Here is a 19,524-nt window from a genome sequence, read left to right on the forward strand (position 1 = left end):
AATACTGTGTTTACCCTAATTTAGTTTTGCTAGTAAACTTCTATCTATATTTTCATATTCTAAAACTTCTAAAAAAGTTATAAAACAGTAATTTAGATATTAGTTGTTGTTACTATTTTTTATTTAAAACGAAATATGTTATTTCAAACTTTTATTTTGTTCAAAAAAATTAGCTACTCAAATTATCGACCATTCTTGTAGTCGTAACAAGTAAAAACGTAAGTTGTAAACTACTTTTGTGAAGCGAATTTCAATTCTATGTAGTTTGTTTTTAAGCTTACATTGTGTACTTAAAACAGTTTTGTAACTAAAGATCTAATCAATCTAAATTTTTTGTTATTTATTTCAACAGAGTTATACGTTTGGTTTTTATTGAATACTATTGATATTAGTTAATTGAGTAATTTTTTTACACTAAGTTTAATGGACGTCTAGAAAATATGTTAAGTAAAGCTTTAGTCACAGTTGTAAAAACATGAAACAGTTACATTCATTTATCGATTTTTATGTATTTCTTAATACCAAAGTAAAGAATGAAAACTTTTTAAAGTTAAATACTATATGTCATCCAAGTTTTACTGAACATTTAGTTTTCTGTCGGCTGAAAACTAAAAAAAATCAATAAGTATTAGCTTTCACAACTGTAGTTTTTCAAAGTAAGTTAAGAGTTATGTTTATAAAAAATAATCTTTTTATTGCATAATTCATCTTTTGATACTATTGACTATCTATAACATATAATGTTAGATACTAGTTATTTTCTAATTTATAAAAAAACAAACCTTTGTACATAACACTATTTAAGGACAAGTTCAAAGCTACGTTTATACTAAAAGCAGCTTCGTTTACTAAGCAGTTTTTTTTTTACTTCGCTGAAGGCAATTTAAGTTTTTGAAAAGTCTGTCTATACATAAATAAACAAATGATATCAAATTAGTAAAACTAATGACGTGTTTATGTTAGTAAAACTGATTTGAAACGATATCTTAATAATTTAGCTGTCTGAAAGAATTCAGTTTCATTCTTTTTAATATGCAACCTCTATACTTATTGCGCAAAAGATTTAGTAAAAAAAAAGATTTTATTATTAAAATATTTTAGCGTATGTTCTAAGAACTTTAGTAAAAAGTGTTTTTGTTGTTTATTTTGTATGTTTACTTTTGAATATATTTAGTGTTTTTTTAGACATGCTTTTTATTTGTTCATTCAAATAACTTTTCTATTCAAATTGAACACATTTAAAACAGTTTCTAGACTTATCTAAAAAGTTATAAGTAACCTCTAAATTGATCATAACTTTGATCATATGTTTTTAAAACTAACATGTTTTGTAAGTTTTAATAAATCTTAAAATAAACATTTTTCAAACAAAAACTAGTTTTAACTTTTTTCAGACTAATATAACTTATCAAGACTAACCTTTAATATCAATCATGACGTCATTTATAATACTGATTATGACGTCGCTGTTAGTGCTTGTTACGTCACAAGAAGTCGTCGACGTCAGCGACGAATCACTAAACCATAAAATAATAATCAACGACAATTATCATCTGTACTGGGCTTACGACAACAAAACGATTACTTTTGAGGTTTAAAGATTTTTTGAATTTTATAAACAATTTATTTTGAGAGCTTTGACCTTACTTTTAACACTATGAAGAAGATAAAAATATTTTTTAAATCACGAAACTTATTCAAAAAGGTTTTTTGAACAACTTATATACAAAAATTGTACCTAAAGCTACATAGAAAGATTTTTTTGATAAATAAAAAAAATAAAAATTATTAATTTTGATTAAAACCTTTAACAAAAAAGTTACTTGACGAAAAAAATGTATTACCTTGTATGGGTAGCTTAAGCTTTAATACTTGTATAAACAAAAAACGTGCGATTATTTGCACTGTGTTAAAAAAATTTATTTTGCTTAAAATCTCAACTAATCCTTACTTACCAGGTTAGAGGCCGCACACTAGGTTGGGTTGGATTAGGTTTTTCCCCTAACGGAGCAATGACAGGGGCGGATATTTACCTGGGATGGGTGAAGAATGATGGAAATGTTGTTTTATATGTAAGTCGAAAACATTGTTATTTGTTACTGGTGATAGTTGAACATATTACTGTTGTTTTTTATTTAATTTATTATCTTTATTTTAAGGAAAAAAGCTAATGTGATTTTATTACGTCAGTTGAAAGTTTTAAATATTTTATTATATTGAATCAGCAGTTGTAAGTAATGGCATAAAATGAAAAGTACTTTGTATATGTGGTGGTGTTGTTTTTAATTTAGGTCTAAAAAGTACTCGCATTTTAAACAGATTGTACTGAAAACAATGTAAAAATAGCTTGTACTGAAAATAAATGTATGAATATTTACTTTTTGAAAAAATTTGATGTTTGTATGTCATTAAAAAAATGTTGGGAACGTTAAATATTTATGACAGTTCTAAGTATTGTATTTAATTTTCAAGCTTAAAATTATATTATTTAGTTTACTAGAGGTGGCGTTTAATGTATTTAAAATATACTTCTAACTTGTGTAAATAGCTTATGTTAAAAACAAAAGCAAGAAACCTATTTCACAGAAACATTCAATTTTTATCTGTCGTAAAACAACTATGATGGAATGTCAATTAAAATTACTTTCATGTCTTAATATGCTGTTTAACTATAAGTTGTTATTTAACATTCTATAAACAAACGGATACTAAGCAATAGGTAGTTTTTTGATTACCAGTAAAAAACAACTATGTACACTGTTTGACAGGACATGCACGGCGAGGGAAACTACGCTCCCATCTTGGATGAGCAGCAGGACGCCGAGGTGTTGGGTGGCAGGGAGGAAAACGGGTGGACCGTGGTCAGGTTCAGGAGGGAGTTGCAGACCTGCGATAACCAGGACATGGGGATCGGTGTAAGTTGGTTTTATATGGGTGTCGGTGTTATTTTTTATGGGTATTTGTGTTAATTGGTTTAATGGGTACCGGTGTTAGTTGTTTTATGGATATCGGTGTTGGTTGACTTTATATGGGTATCTGTATTAGTTCTTTTTATGGGTATCAGTGTTAGTTTATTTTCTATGTATACCGGTGTTAGTTGGTTTAATCGGTTTAGGTGTTACATGGTTGTATGGGGATCGGTGTAAATTCGTTTTTTGATATCGGTGTTAAATGATTTTATGGGTAACGTGTTAGTTTAGGGGATTTTTTATTTGAAAATGTATACTTTTTGCTTTATATTCATAGTATGTTGTTTAAGTGCTATGACTATTAATATTTAGTGGTGTTAGTCTAAAATGTGAAGCTTTACTTGTTGAAAATTTTACTTAAATTGACTTTTTTTAGTATTTTTTTCATGCTTGGTATGTTTAAAAGCTAAATACTTTTTATGCAGTATATCTAAAATTTTATTAAAACTGTTCTAAATTGTAACTAAAACAAAGTTTTGTTGCACAAAATTGTGAACCATAATGTTTTTTATCATTTTTGCTACTGAAAGTATACATTTTTTAGACTAAAATTTGTTCCTGTTTTATTTTCTACATGGCACCAAAGTAAATGAATCATGTTTAAAAACTATGATACAAATCTTTTGTTTTTGTTAGGTTATTTATTATTATGTTTTAAAAGCTTGAGATTTTATAAAGTTGTTTCTTATAAAGTTGTTAAAACAAGTATTCTTGTTTTAACAAATATTTACTTATTATAAAACAACTATTAATATTCATGTTTTATTTTGTGTTGCTAACATGTTAAAAATTTTATATTTTGATAAGTATTAGAATTTTCTATTTACTTTTTTTGTAACAGTTTCATATAATTTTTTCAAATATAGCTCTTGTGCTAATTCCTTTTATTCATACAATATTTGTTTAACTCTTCGAGTGTATGTTAACACTTTTTTTCAACAGAAACCGGTTTGATATGAATAAAATATTAATTTATTGAACTAAATAAACTTTTTATTTCAATGTAACTTGCAGGAAGACACTTTAAAGGTGATTTGGGCTTATGGAAGCACAGACCCAGCGGGTCCGAGAATCACCGGTGCAAGTTACCATGGTAGCAATAGAGGTCGGTTGCTATGGAAACTTATTAAAGTTTCACTTTAATTTATCTTACTTTAATCAATAAAAAGTATTTCGTAAACTAAATAAGTGTAAACTGACAACAATAAACACAATTTGGAGTCTGTTGAAAATAAAAAAATAAGTACTTCCTAAATGTTTTAAATTTATTTAATTTAAATCATCAAGTTGAAAACAAATGTATTTTGTATAGATGAAAAAGGATTTAATGTAGCTTGGAGTTTATATTTGAGTTTATTTTTATATTTCAATAAAGTGCGCTTTACAATAAAAAACCAAACGTGTAAATATTTCAGTATTTTATTTTTGCAGGAGTTCGCAGTGTGACGATTTCCACCGGTAACCAGGAACGGATAACCGAGGAGATATCGGAAGCGAACGGATATTCGAAGATCGAGTTTAAAACTGATAACTTCTCTCCACCAGTCTTGAAAACCTACTACAACTGCAAAACCTTCAAGCTACCTGAGTTTGATGGTAAAAAGCACATGATCAAAGTAAGTTTACAATCTTTCTTAAAAATTAACATAAAAGAAGTACTGTATTTTATCTTTAAAGAAAAACATGATATTATAAGGTTTTTTGTATAAAAGTGCAAACTGATTCTTAATAACAATAGTACTTCAATAAACTGTCTGAGATTGACTAAAAACACGCATAGGATTGAAGAAAATTAATACTTAAAAGTACAAAAAATAATAGTAACTTTAATTATTTTTTTGATATTTTAGCCAAAAGATCATTTGAAGTAAAACTCCAAGTAAACATTGTTGAAAATTTTTTTTAAAACACTTATACTTGCCTGAACTTTAACAAAAAGTTTGTTAAATTATAAAAATTTCAAGGGTTTGTTTGTCAACTGTTTAACAATTTTGCAAAAGATCCTCTCTAAAACAACTACGATCAGTAAATAATAAACACAGGTGGAACCAATCATACAAGCCGGAAATGAATTAAATGTTCACCACATGATTCTGCATTCGTGCGGCATGAACTTGGTTAGTTGTAAATAAAAAACTTATTTATAAACTTTATTTATATTCACATAATTCTGAACTCGTGCGGTAAGAACTTGGTTAGTTTGTTTAAATTGTGGAAAGTAATATAACATTATGAATAATAACAATTTTACACTTTACATACCGTTTAAATCTTTCTTAGTTTTTCATGTCTTAATTGTTGTGAAATGCTAAAATAAGCCATCAACGTCTAATCGAAACTATTTATTGTTTATTAATAACTACTTGATTATTATTACTAAAATTGTCATCAATAATTTAATAATTAAAGTTATATGAACTTGATCAGTTACTGTTTAATTTTTATTATAACAATCTTTTAAGTAATACAGTCTACATCGACTTCAAAATATTTTTTTATCCTAGTACATTTTACACCGTTTTTATTTTTATTTTACTCTACTTGTATAACGGAAGCTCGCAGAAAGACAGCTAGTCAGATATGAAAAGTTTTCTTGATGTTTTTTGACAACCAAAGACGTTATAAAAGGCAAAAAAAGTTGAAACTAACCAAGATGTTGTTGCATTTTACATTAAAGTATGCAGTTTCGCTAAAACTGCAAACTAATACCTACAATGAAGTATGTAGGTATGGAAATATAAGTATCGGAGGCAGTTTATGTCGCACAGCAACATTAGTTTTTATGACGTCACTATGCATTGCCAGTGGTGAAAAGTAATAATAAATGTAAGACATCGATTTTTTCCCCTTAAAAAGTGCACACTTGCATTTTCGTCGTTCTTTTCGACATTTAAAAGCTGTTACTTTTTGTGCTAATATTTCTAAACTAACATGCAACAAACTACTTTTTGCTGCCTCACTAATCATGAAATACTTGTTATGACGTCACAGAAAACGTACGGGCTGGGGGAAGATCACGAATGCTACATTTACAACAACTACATGGATTTCATGACTTGTCAGGCCGTGCTTCACGCGTGGGCAGTCGGTGGAGAGGTTCGGAACATTTATTTAAAAATTTTTTTTTAAATGTATAGTTTTTGAGTTAAAACTTAATACTTTGTGCTGAGCTTAGAAAACATATAAATTTTTTTTTTTTTTCACAATGCAAGCTAATATAAAGTTTTACACTATATTTCTGTCTGGAACGAAAATAAAAGTCTTAAAAAACTTATAAAACAATATTTTAGTTTGCACACTTAAATGTTAAAGTGTTAAAACAAATAAAATTTTCAGTTGTAAATCATTTTTTGGTACAAATCGTAAATACAGTTTTGAATTTGTTCAAAACATCAACCTTACCAGTTTAAAGACTTTTTAACCATCAAATATCGTCAATTTATCAGGAATTCTACTATCCATCGGAGGCTGGGTATCCGCTAGGAACCGATGGGTCTCCTCAATTTCTACTTCTGGAAACCCATTACGACAACCCCACCATGCAACGTTTGTTTTAACGTAATATTTAAAGAAACTTTATCAAGTAGCTTGTAATGGTATTCTATAACTGTCTTAAAACGTCATGTTTGTGAAACGTTTTTCTTTCATGAATATAACTTGAATTAAATTAAAATTTTAATTACAGCGTTCGAAGACAGCTCAGGATTCAGGATCTGGGTGACGGAGGACCTGAGACGGTACGATGCCGAGTTCCTGCAAGTCGGCAACCTGGTGTCGGAGTTCCAGCTGATACCGCCGCGCCAGGAGACTTACAGCACGGTGGCAGACTGTAGCAAGGATTGCTTGAAATATGTTGGTTTGCTACTTTTGATACTAAAAAGTAAAACTAAATGGTATGAAATATATTGTTTTTTTCTAATTAAGTTTTATTTATTTAAGATTGTTTGAAATATGTTGTTTTACTATTTGTTGGTTATTAATTGAACTGCTAGTAAAACGTTAACTATAACAAAATAGTTTTCTCCCGTTGTAATACTGTTAGGATTCTTGAACTTTTATTAAACTATAAAAATGCCTAATGGAAATATGCTGGTTTATTTTTGACTGTTTTAATTTAAGTATTAGCCGATTGTAGAAATGATTGTTAAAAACTTGTTGGTACATTATTTGATTGTTGTTTTTGAAAAGTTTGGTTTCGGTACTAGCTTTTTGAAGAAATTAAAACACAAATCACTAATTAAGAAAAGTTTATTAATTTATTTCATTTAGTGCATCGTATAAATAAGCTTGCTATAAACTGATAAAAATATTTTGTAAATGACTTTTAAACGTCTAGCTAAAAATACTTACATCATAAAGTGTTAAGTGTAAAATTCCGTTTAAAAGGTTTAAAGTAGAGTTAATTTATACTTAACTGGTTTCAAGTTATTTTAAAGACAAAATTGCTAGAATAAAATAATTTTTGGAACTAAATCAAAAACTACTTTACAAAAAACGACAATAACATTACTAAAAACACGCTGTTTATGAAGCTTTAAGTTGTAGAAATCTCGTTGTTTACTAATTTTCGGCTCACGAGTTTTAATGAACAGTGGTTCTAGAACTTAGAGTTAATAAGAGTTCCTCGCTCTGGATACAACTTCGAACTACTATACATGTACAGCACAACTAGGATTATTGAGGAGGTGTTCTAGATGGATGATTCTTCACCTTTTGGCTCAACGTCATCATTAAAAATAAACCTTTTTGGCTTTTTTTGTGACACGCTGCTCTCGCTTGACGTGGAAACGTTGAGACGTTTAACCTACGTAATCATTTTCGCAACGAATTTTAAACATGCATACTAAATTACTGAAATCATGGGTAAATGAGGCATCTTCCACAATTTTGTTAAACGGACGGTCAATGCTGTACACAACACGTAAAGAAACGCTATTAAAGATGGATTTTATAGCTAATAAATCTTGCTTAGACAATCTAATTGAGTTTTCACCCATGTAAGGAAGGCGGAGGTAGACTGGGCAAGGATGTGGGCCGAAAGAGGGTAAGCGGTTCATTTTGGACTCTATTTATATTGCCTTAATTGTCTTCTTGATGACTGTTTCAGGGTAACCTAAATTAATATTAAAATTTGTTATTTTATAAGTATGTTATAATTTTGGTTGAAATTTATATATTATTATGTCTGTTCAATTTTTTATCTCTCAAATATACATTTTAGCTTTTTTAGTTGGTTTTATTGACAGTAGAAAAAGCACAAAAGTTAATATAGAGAAATTAGAATTGTTTTAGTAAATATAACAAAGTCGGAACTCTAATTATACTTACTAAAACTGACGTCTAAAATTATTGATTCAACGCTTTACAACCAAAACTATTACTGTTTAAATAAAAGTTATCACAACTGCTATACGTAGGGAATGGAAACATCATCTATAGATGAACTAAATGTATTTGCCGTACTGCAACACAGCCATACAATTGGAAAGACTATTGAACTTAAACACATAAGGTTTGTTGTTTGCATGTAATGTCTACTTAGTTTGAAGTTTTCAAAGTTTGTGTCAAATAAACAAGTGTGTTAGTATTTCTTAATGCATTGATTATTTTTGAATAGACTAAAAAAACCATAGACCATTAAAAATTTAAAGTCGGAATGATGATAGTTGTTATGACGGCTTTTTATTATGCCAACAAAATAAACTTAAACACGTAAGATTTGTTTTTAAACTTTAGTTCGATTTAAATAATTGACTTAATAAGTTATAACCTAATACTTTATGCTTTTTTCAAGATTTGATATTATTTTTAAATAAAAACAATCACAAAAATGTAAAATAAAGCCTTTTTGTAATTAAAATAAAAAATTTAGTTTCGAAGTTTGATCAAAATATTAATACGTATAAAGTTAACAGAGTTAAAAAGGTTAATAAAGATTTTCTACAGTAGTGAACTGTAAACGGTGTAAAGTACATAAACTGTCCAAACAATTACATATAGTTTTCAATTATTTAAAGTATTTTCACAGATCATATTAACTAGTTTTATTAAAAAAACAGTCATTTTATTTTTGTTGCTGGAAACTGTTGTTTTTTATAATGTTTTTCTAACAAACACAGAGACGGGGTGGAGTTGAAACCGGTGAACGTGGACAGAACTTACGACTTCAACTATCAGGAGATCAAGCATCTGGATCCCTACGTTAAAGTGAGGAAGGGGGACTCGTTCAGACTGCGGTGCAACTACTCGTCAGTTGCGAGGAGCAAGTTCACTCAGGTACTGTGACGTCGTAATACTAGTTATTTGTTGTTTCTATGTGACGTAATAACTACTTGTCTGTTAAAAGAACCAAGTTTTGTAAGGTAGTGTTCCGTCATAATATTAATTGTTGTTTTGTTGTGATGTAATAACTACTCGTCAGTTGCAAGAAGCAAGTTCACTCAGGTAATGTGACGTCATTATATTAGTTGTTTCTTATTTTTGTGCCGATGTAATAACTTACACTTATTAATAACTTAATAACGATGTAATCGAAAGAAGTAAGTAAACTTAGGTAATTTAACGTTTCATTTGAGTTTTAAAATTACACGCTTGGTGTCATGATGTTTTCTATTGTTTGTTATTTCGTCATAATAACATCTGTATCTTTAGCCTTATACTGTTCTTTGTTTTTGAATTTATAGTTTTACTGTTACATTTGTACATTCATAACTCACTTAAAAATTTTAACAAAAACAATAGTGGTTTATTTAACACTAATAATTCTCTTGGATTTCTATGCAGTATTTTTTACAAAACATGCTCATACAACTTAATAAAATACCTTTCCTATGTTGTTGAAAACTCACAGTACAACAAGGTTAGTTTTTTATTTCAATCTAAGTAAATCGTTCACACAGGGAGGGCTGGGAACCGAAGATGAGATGTGTTTGTCGTACATGGTCTACTACCCGAAGATACCCGTACAAAAGTGCATGAGCACGTTTGAAAATCCCGGATTCGTTCAATACTTCAACCTCAATGCGACGTCAGTTGAAGTTTTATTCAACTTAAGTTGATGAATTACTTATTATTTTTAACTCAAAGGTACTTATTTGATTTGATAACCTGTGATTTGATAAGAAAAATTATAAAACTTAATATAAATAATGGAGGTATCTACATTTCAAGTTTGAACTATTTATATTAAAAACTGAAGTAAAAGCTGTTTCAGATAAGCGTATAATTTTTAACAACTTTTTCGCAACTGAAATTCTTATAATAACAAAAATGTCTATTTGCAAAAGTCAACTACAACTAGTAACTGATCTAAACATGTTAAATTATAGTTTATAGAAATAAAAAACTGTAGTAATTTTGATACTGTTATATAAGTTTTGATTCTTTAACAACATTTAAAAACTAGCGAGCATTGTGCATTTTCATAGTTTTTATTTCAAGAAAGCTATTAACTATAAAATATGATATCGTGTTTAATTTTATAAACAAATGCTCAAATAAAACTAATTAAGTTAACAAATTTTTTGATGAAGTGTTGTTTACAGGATAAACAGATTTTCGTTTTTCAACCTCTCAGCATCTTATGTGAACGACGGAGACAACTGGGTGTCGTTTCAAGACTACCTTGATCAGGTTGACATAATTTGGTGTTAAAATCTTGCAACTAATTAAAAAAACATGATGGATACAAAGATAAACGTTTTGTTTATATATTATGTTTTCAAGGTAACCTTCTAAGGCTACATGGATCAGGTTTACATATTTTAAAATTAATTATCATTACGTTAAAAGTATGTTGTTCAATTTCTATACGATGAAGAGTTAAAATCTGAAAATTTTGTTTTGTATCTTGAATTATAAATAAACAATAAAAACGTTTAAACAGTTTTATTTAAATTGATTACATTTTTGAGTTTAATAAAATAAATTGTTCAAAAAAATGTATAAGTGTAGTCGTAATCTAGTATTGTCTTGAAACCTTCAAAGTTTGAAAAAAAAAGAAAACTTTAGTCAATTAAGACTATTTATAGGTATATAATGGCAAATTGTACTTCTTGTATGTATTAATTACGTCAAAGTTAGAAACAAACTTATATCTCTATTTACATTACCATAGTTTATAAAATATTATATTAATTAAGTTGATTAAAAAAAAACTTTTATGTATAGAACACCTTTAGTTATGACAACTTGACGGTTGAAAACAGTTTTAAAGTTTGTAAAATTTTAAAAATTAAGTCAGAACTTAGTTTCATTTCCAAGTGCCTTAAAACTGTAATAAACTTCTTTTTTAACTAGCAAAAACAATTTAGGCCCGGTGGAGCGATGAAGAGATAAGAGGCATAGAGAGAGCAGAGCTGAACAGCGAAAGAAAGTACCAGTGTTTTGCCAACTACTTCATTTTGCCTGAAGTTAGTTTATAATCAAATCCAATAATTTATTTATATTCATTCAATTAAGTTTTCAAAGGAAAATAACAATGTTTTGCCAACTACTTTCTTTTGCCTGAAGTGAATCAACAACTAGATAGAATAATTAAATTTTTAAAATATAATAAAGTTTGCGAATGTACTAGTTTTTTGCCAGCTATCAAGTTTTATTTAAAGTTTGTCTTTGTTAGTCAAAATGGTTTGTTTGTTATTTTGAATTTTGTGCTAACAGCCATTGGAACTTTAAATACAGACTTAGTTTTTAATTTTTTACTGCAAATTTGAAATTGAATTTTTTAAACAGCTTTGTTAAAATTAGTAGTTTAAATTTCTTTTCATTATTGCGATGTTGTAGAATTAATAGTTCAAATCGTTTAAAGAAGGATAAGAAGAAATTACAATAAAAATAATCAAGTTCTTGCTATCAACATAGTTATGAATTTAAACAAATTTACGTTTTATAGATAAATTAAAAACTTCAAAATTATAAATTCACTATATAATTGAAATAATTTCAAACAAAATTTCAACTTGCTAACTGATTTTTACGCAACTTATTAGTACGTTATAAAAATAATTCAAAAAATATAGCTGTTACACTATTTATAGATACACAATTCAACTATTTTTACTAACTTAAATTCCAAAAGAAAAAGTTAAAGTAAACCGTTTTTTATATTTAAATGTTACAATTACTTTTTATTTTTACTATAAAACAAAATTAAATATAATTTAAAACACACTTATTTTTTGTGGCAACTCACACACAAAGTTAACTGTTTTTTTTAGTCCGTGGTCAACTACACGAGTCACACAATGGAAGAAATAAAAACAGCCTACATCACTCCTGAGTTGTGCACCAAGAAAGGATCCTCTTCAATGTTGCGAGCTTCTGGATGCGTTATTTGCACTCTTCTTTTCAGTATTGCTTTTGTTCTTTGATCTAACAAGTGTGCATTTTTAAAGTATCGTTTTTTTTACCATTTAAATGTATAGTTAGTAAAAATTTCTTTAGTAAAAAATAACTTCAAGGTTACCTAAAACACAAAAAAAAAGATAACGTTTAAGCTTTGAATTAACTTTCTGCTTAAAATAATTATTGTGCTTACCAGTACAGAGTGTTCTTTACTTTCTGTAAAAACAAAACAATGTATAAATTGTTCTAAAGATTTATTATTTGTGTTCTAACTTTCAAGTTTTACGTTAAGCTGTAATGACTTTTTGCTTATCTAAGTACGTTTTAATTTATTTAACATGTAGATGTTCAAAATAGTTTGTTTGTCTTCAAAAAACTCAATATCAGTTTCAAATTTATTGACTGTGTCAAATACTACATTTTAAAATTTTTGTTTGTGAAAATACCGTTTATTTCATTTTTTAAAGACATTTGCGTTTCGAAAGGCTTTCACTTATTTTAAATTAGTGAAAACCGAAACGTTTGTGAAATATTAAAAAAAAAATAATAATTTAAAAACCAGTATTGGCTTTTACAAAATAAGTTTTAACAACACAATAGATAATTTTTATGTTTATTTTTAAAGATATATTTTGCTCTATAACGTTTTATCAAGAAATTACTTAGAGTATAATGTCTACAGTTTTACACTTTTTATTCGCTTTTCTTTAAATTATTTAAATAAATCGAACATTTTGGAAATATTCATTTACAATAAGTAAGCTAAATTTCTGTTTAATCTTTTTATATAGATGAACTGTTTTTTTTAACAGAAATAAAAATTTAACTTTCGTACATATTGTATTGTTGATGCTATTTTCAAAAAAAATTAATTTGAGTTATTAAAACAGCTTTACTTTGTTGTAAACTCTATTTTTTCGATATTGAAAAAAAAAATGCATACAACAATGACTTGCAGCGATTTGTAGGTTTCTCAAAAAAAAAGTCAGTAGCAAAGGGATTAAATTAAGAGTATAAGTATTTTCATAATTCATAGCTATATTTTTAAATATAGCATCCTATATTTAATCCATATATTTAATTTGAAAGTTGAATTGAAGTTTTAAAATCGTTGTGTTGATTTCAATAAAATAAAGTTTGCTGTTTTAATAATTAAAGTTTTTTTTAAAAGTTGAATGTACTTTTTTATACCCATATAAATATATATATATATATTTAGTAATGTTTTATTAGAGAAAATAAGCTTTAGTTTATTTTTTAATTAAGATTTACTGTCTTTAAAGTTTTAAATAATTAAATTTAAAAAGAGCAAAACTAATTTAACATATTTTAACTTTTTTAGTTTCAATTAGAAAATGCCAACGAGTGAACATTAAGACTTAAAAAAAAGAATATTAAAAAAATATATAATGATTAACTAGGTGTTTAACAGAAATTAAAAGTACCTTTATTTTGTTACTTGCTTGAATGAATTTTATATAATTTAGTTTTTGCTTAAAAAATACTTAAACTTTCTAAAATTATGTTTTTATTTATATACTTATAGAGTAATATTTTTGTAATTGAGTATAAACTAAACTAAGCTATTTTAATATAAACAAACATTTAAAATATTCTTGTATCGAAATAGTTCATCACTTTACCACATTTAACAATAATTTTACCAAGGTAAAAAAAAAATTGATGAGCTAAGAGTCGCTTACACTTTAATAAACTGTCAGTATTAGAATTTGGAATTGTAAAAGGTTTTATTTGTAGTAAATTAAACTTGACAGATTAGTTTAACTTAAGAAGTTTACCATATTTTCTAATTTAATGAGTTGAATTTATATAATTAAAATTTAAGCACCTTAATAGTTGTATTTTATATATTGAATAAAGTAAGAATATAAGTTTCTAATTTTATTTAGTTTTGAAAAATTAAATATTTTACAAAAATAAAACAAAGCTTACTGAACTTTAAATCAGTTATTCTAAAGATTGTTGTACAGTTCAAAGATTTGTACAATAATTTAGGCCAGTCTGCGAAAACTTGAGTTTTTGTTGGTTAAGGATATAAAGGGATATAAATTTAAGGATATAAATGTTGCGTTTTTTATTTTATTAAATTGTTATGAGACTTAAATTCTCATGGAAAGTTAAGTTATTAAGTTCTAGAATTTTAAGCTTTTTAAACGAAAGGCTTTATTTACATCTGCTATGCTTTCAAAACTAGTTTATACTTGGCTACAAAGTTGCATGTTATCCAATAAATATGATTCAAGGTAAAAGTATTTATTAATATAGTGTAAATATATTTAAAGACATATTAAATATTATTCATACAAAAACAACACTTTATTATTATAAATTCTGAATTTATTACATCTAGAATCTTTCTTTTTAGAGTATTTAATTTTACAAAATAGTATATTTAAAATATCAAAAAAAAAAGGTTTTCTTTATGAAGTTTATTAGTCTTTGTCAATTCTACTAATCTATCTAAAGAAATAATAAACAGTAGGGACGTAGTACAGTAACATACCACAGGTACTTTGAAAACAGCTCGAAAGTGCTTACCTAAGAATTTTGGTTTTTGATTATCTACGTTAAACGTAATACAGACATATAAAAGGACTCTACGTTTTACATACAATTTACTCTTAAAGATAAATTCTCAAAAACAAATTTTTACATTAAAACAAAACATATTTGTTGAACAAATGCAAGAACTTAATGTATTTATTTAATTTATTTAGTTCTTTGTAAGAGTGTATTTATTTTCAACTCACAAAGCTTTTTAATCTATCTTGTATTACCTTGTACCTTTTAAATTTATAAAATACATGTAATTGATTGCTACTTTTAAATAAATAAATATTTATTAAAACATCGATCTAACTTTTATAATTTGTGTTCAGTCAAAAAAAATATTTTAGGATTTTATAATATCATATCTACTTACTTATTATTTAGCAACTTTCGTGTTTTAACTGGTTGTCTTAGTAGAAAACAAAACAGTTGAGGATAAGATAGTGTTGTGCTCTCAGGAAGAAATGGTGCGGTGCTCATAGTAGACTGTGTTAGTCATAGTCAGCATTGGCAGTAATAGATTTAAGAAAAGGTTCTTACCAGTTTTATTAATTTTATAAGTTTTCTTATTTTATGTGTCCATCATTGTTACCACAAACTCGGGTCAATTTAATTTCAACTGCACTGTTCATCGATAGAAATTTATCCACCTAAATTTGGTATGACTATTTTTAATTATATCTTTTAATTAAAAGGTAGACAAATTTAAAACTGCACTATTCGTTACTTTCGTTGAATAAATAACCATTGATATGTTTGTTTTTTTATATTAGACTTGATAGAAAATTTGTTAGTTTCCGACTTAACTTCTGGAAACTTTAGTTTTAAATCATTTTAATCTAATACTGTATAATTTAATTTAAGTTATAGTGTTTTCGGACTTTTACTTTTGGTTTGTTTTTCTCTATTTCAAGGTAAAAAACAATTGCATTAAAAAAGGCATTTTTTGGATGAAAAGTGGGTACCATACCAGCAGTTAGTACCTAGGTGACAGGTTATTTAACCTAGACAAAAGTACGTAATTTCATAAAACTTGTCTTTTATGAATTCTATTGTCGAACAGTTTTATTGTATTTGCAACTTAACATAAATATATTTTCATTTTTAAATATTCTGTAAAACTCTAAACTTTTCGAATCTTATCTCTGATTCTTTTTCAAAAGTTAAATGTATTGTTAAGCAGTTATAAATATTTACATAAAACTTTTGAATCTAATTATGACGTAGTTTTTCATGAAATACTTGCATTTAATTTTTGAAAAAGTTTTTCCGTTATTCGCAACAACTAATAGCTTCTATAGATTTACTTTGAAAGAAAATCAGTAATGTTTTAAGTTTGTATAAAAGTTATCGGAAAAAAAGTATCTTTGTGACCATTGAATTAACTAAGTTGATTATTTTACTTCGTTCGTTTATATTAGGGGTGGGCAACGTTTTTCAATCAACGGGCCGGATCCGAAAATATTTAGTCTTTTGCGGGCCGGAGCATTTTGAATTAGTTATTTACCGGATCCAGCCAAATGACTACTTTTTAGATACGTTGCCACCCCTAATTTATATTTATCTCTTAAACACTGCGTTTATGATTATTTAAACACTTTTGATCAAAAAACTTTCAAGATTTATTAAGTATCTTACGCGGGGGAGTAAAAGGAAAATGTGCCTGTATTATCGATCTCCCTAAACTATATTTTAGTTATACAAATACAACACTAAACAAATTGTTCATTTAAAATTATAAAGTTTTTTATCACCTCCAAGTGAAAAATATTTGTTTACTAGTAAGTTAATTTGTAAAAGCTACTATGTTAGTTGTATGTACATGTATCTTTACACTACGATTACCATACTTCGGTGTTTTTAGTTTGCATCTTTGTTTAGTACTCTTAAATTATGCGTAAAATACTAAAACCATTATTTAAGAATATAGCAACTGAATGTTAAAATGCTTTGAAGAACTTTTAAAGTTTGAAAAGAGCATAAAATAGAACATCAAGTTTAAGAGGTGCTTCTTCTATTTAAATTCCGACAGTTTAAATTCTCAAAAAATTCTATAAGAGGCCATATTAAAAAAAAAACACATTGGAAAATATTTAAAAATTTATTACTAACCTTATTTTTACCTAAAAACCGTTGTTTTTATGTAGAGTTTTAAAATATTAATTCAGATGTATTTAAAATATCTTTTAAAGTAACTTTATAGTTTTTAATATTCTCTTTCTATAACATAATATTCAATGATTTTGCTTTCATAATCTTAATTATTAAATGTACAACCGATTATTATTATTAATTATGTTTGTATTATTGTATATATTATTTTTTGAGGTAAGGTCACTTAAATTTTTTTTTGAAAATTTCCAATGTCAAATCTTGATTTGTACGAATTTGAAATTTCATGTAACCATATTTGACATAATTAAAGTAAAAGCTATTAAATGATACTAGTTTTGAAAGTACTATCAAGCTAACAAAGTTTATACACAACGTTATACTTGACTACATATTTAAAAGTTCTTAACAGTACATTTTATTTAGGTTACGTTTTCATTTATTAAGTAGTTGAAGTTTTTATAATTTGTTTAATTACTAAACAGCGAAACATACTTTTGATATCATTTATGACTTGTATTAGTACACACTGAATAATTTTTGATAATTGTATAAGTAAGCCTGTATAGAAAATCTTAAATTGTATTTTAATTGCAGAGTTTTAACAGCTAAGTATAACCTTCTTTTACTATCATTTATATTTAGTATTAGAACTTGTACAAAGTTGGAGTAAAATTGATGAAATATATTTTTTTTTAAATGGTTTGTAAATATTTTTTACGGTTTCAAACTAAAACTGACGGTTTTGACTGATTAAATTTTGTTTAGTTTATTTAAAACTTTTAAAATGTACAGAAAATATGGGTTGTTACTAAAAATTCGATTGATTATATTTAAGTAAAAAAAAATATTAAACAGATTATACATTATTGTTTAAAAAAACATTAAAAAAAATTATAAGAAAATATGTAAAAATAAAATTTAGTAATAATATATATTTTCTTATTAAACTATTAAAGATAAACAAAATTAGTTATCAATTTTAATGCAATTATTACATTGATAAAACATTTACATTTTCTTATCAAATAATTGTAATAAAATTCTTATCAATAAATCTTATTCCACTTATTAGTTGTTTTTTACAAAGTTTTAAAATTTAATCTGTATTTATTACAAGTTTAAAAACTAGTTGTAATTTTTTTAATATATACCTTCTAATATCTGATTGTTTTTCCATTGCGTCATATGTGTTTTTGATAAGAAAGTGTGAATAATTCTTAGTACTAAATTATTATTAAAATTTAAAATATTTATTAAATGACATTCAAAGCTTTAAAATATAACTAAAAGCTTTGATTGGCTGATTGAAATCTAAAACGTTTTTTTTAATTTGTACATAAAAATAGTTTATATGAGTTTTAAACTATGAATAATTAGACTTGTGCTAAACACTTTGCCATAAGAACAACTAAGTTTTGGTTAGTACAAGAAGCTTTTATCATAATATACTGTGAGAAACAATTAACAACATGAAAAAATGTTATTATACTTTTTAAAACTACATACTTCATTATCGTTGTACTTTTATAACATTTTAGTTTAATCAGACTTTTAAGTAAGTTTCAAATAATCTCTCTCATATACAACCTAAATATTAGTTTAGTACAAAAACCAATTGCTTATTTTGAAGATGTTTTAAAAAAAAATACGTGGAAAATGTTTACTAAAAAGACTTTAGAAAGAACTAAGATTTTGTTTAAAGCTTTTGAAAGAAACCTTTCATTAGTGATAGTTTTTGTTTATTAAAAGTTAAATATTTTTGATTTGTTTTACCGTAAACTAATACAGTGAGTGCTTAATATTTAAATTGTTTAAAGCTACGAATCTGTTAAATACTAATCGATATAAGTAAGTAATTTATATAATCATGTCTATTTCGTTTTGTTATATGTATGTTTTGTATTATACAAAGACGGTAGATCCAAATTTTTAGAACAATAACTAAAACAAAAAATTAGTGTATTTTTTACCAAAAATTCATGGTTTCAAAATTGTATTTATAAGATATGCACAAAACATTGTTAATTTAAATTTTAGTTATAACAAACATCTCATCAAATGGAATTTTGTTTTAAACAATGATTTTATTTATCTAATTTAAGTTACTAAGTGCTACTGTCAAGCATAAAAAAACCTTAAGTATTTATGTCAATCAACTAAAATTGACATTTTATATGAGAAAATCAAAAGGTAAATGTCAAATTAACTTGACAGTAATTACTTACAATCAGTATTAATCCTAACACGTACTTGTGAAAAACAAATTTGTGTTATACCACAAAAGTAATTAATCTGATTATTGTAACCTACAAAATAAACACTTTAAATTAGACGGCACCTCAACTTGATAATCTGATTTAATAATACTTGAGTACGATTGCAGCAAACATGCCTGAAGGTTTTAAAGACAATCAACATGTAATGAACACGCTAGATTTTGAAAGTTAGTTCCAAATTTAGCTAGTAAAGAACCAGTATGTTTTTTAGAATAATTTTTAAATAGTTTTTTTTACAGTTTTTTCTA

At 26.2% G+C, this 19,524-nt stretch overlaps 1 protein-coding gene across 1 annotated transcript; it reads left to right on the top strand.

The window, feature by feature from the left end:
• Positions 1–1,401: 1,401 nt before the first annotated feature.
• Positions 1,402–12,772, top strand: LOC145831383 (DBH-like monooxygenase protein 1 homolog). The gene is made up of 15 exons (XM_082938629.1): positions 1,402–1,592; positions 1,959–2,072; positions 2,769–2,915; positions 3,984–4,074; positions 4,401–4,585; positions 5,012–5,086; positions 5,961–6,065; positions 6,416–6,515; positions 6,655–6,821; positions 8,387–8,481; positions 9,089–9,245; positions 9,869–9,996; positions 10,514–10,601; positions 11,282–11,380; positions 12,188–12,772. Exons 1-15 carry the CDS (start codon positions 1,434–1,436, stop codon positions 12,338–12,340), a joined length of 1,863 nt encoding a protein of 620 aa, XP_082794755.1. The 5' UTR covers positions 1,402–1,433; the 3' UTR covers positions 12,341–12,772.
• The last annotated feature ends 6,752 nt before the right edge of the window (positions 12,773–19,524 follow it).

Source organism: Thalia democratica, chromosome 3 (assembly GCF_965202585.1).
Source record: "Thalia democratica chromosome 3, ktThaDemo2.hap1.1, whole genome shotgun sequence".
Taxonomy (NCBI): domain Eukaryota; kingdom Metazoa; phylum Chordata; class Thaliacea; order Salpida; family Salpidae; genus Thalia; species Thalia democratica.

Coding starts and splice junctions, on each gene's coding strand:
- LOC145831383 (XM_082938629.1), top strand. CDS start 1,434: ATGACGTCATTTATAATACTGATTATGACGTCGCTGTTAGTGCTTGTT. Junction 2,073..2,768: donor ATGGAAATGTTGTTTTATAT/GTAAGTCGAAAA, acceptor ACTGTTTGACAG/GACATGCACGGCGAGGGAAA. Junction 10,602..11,281: donor TTCAAGACTACCTTGATCAG/GTTGACATAATT, acceptor AAAACAATTTAG/GCCCGGTGGAGCGATGAAGA.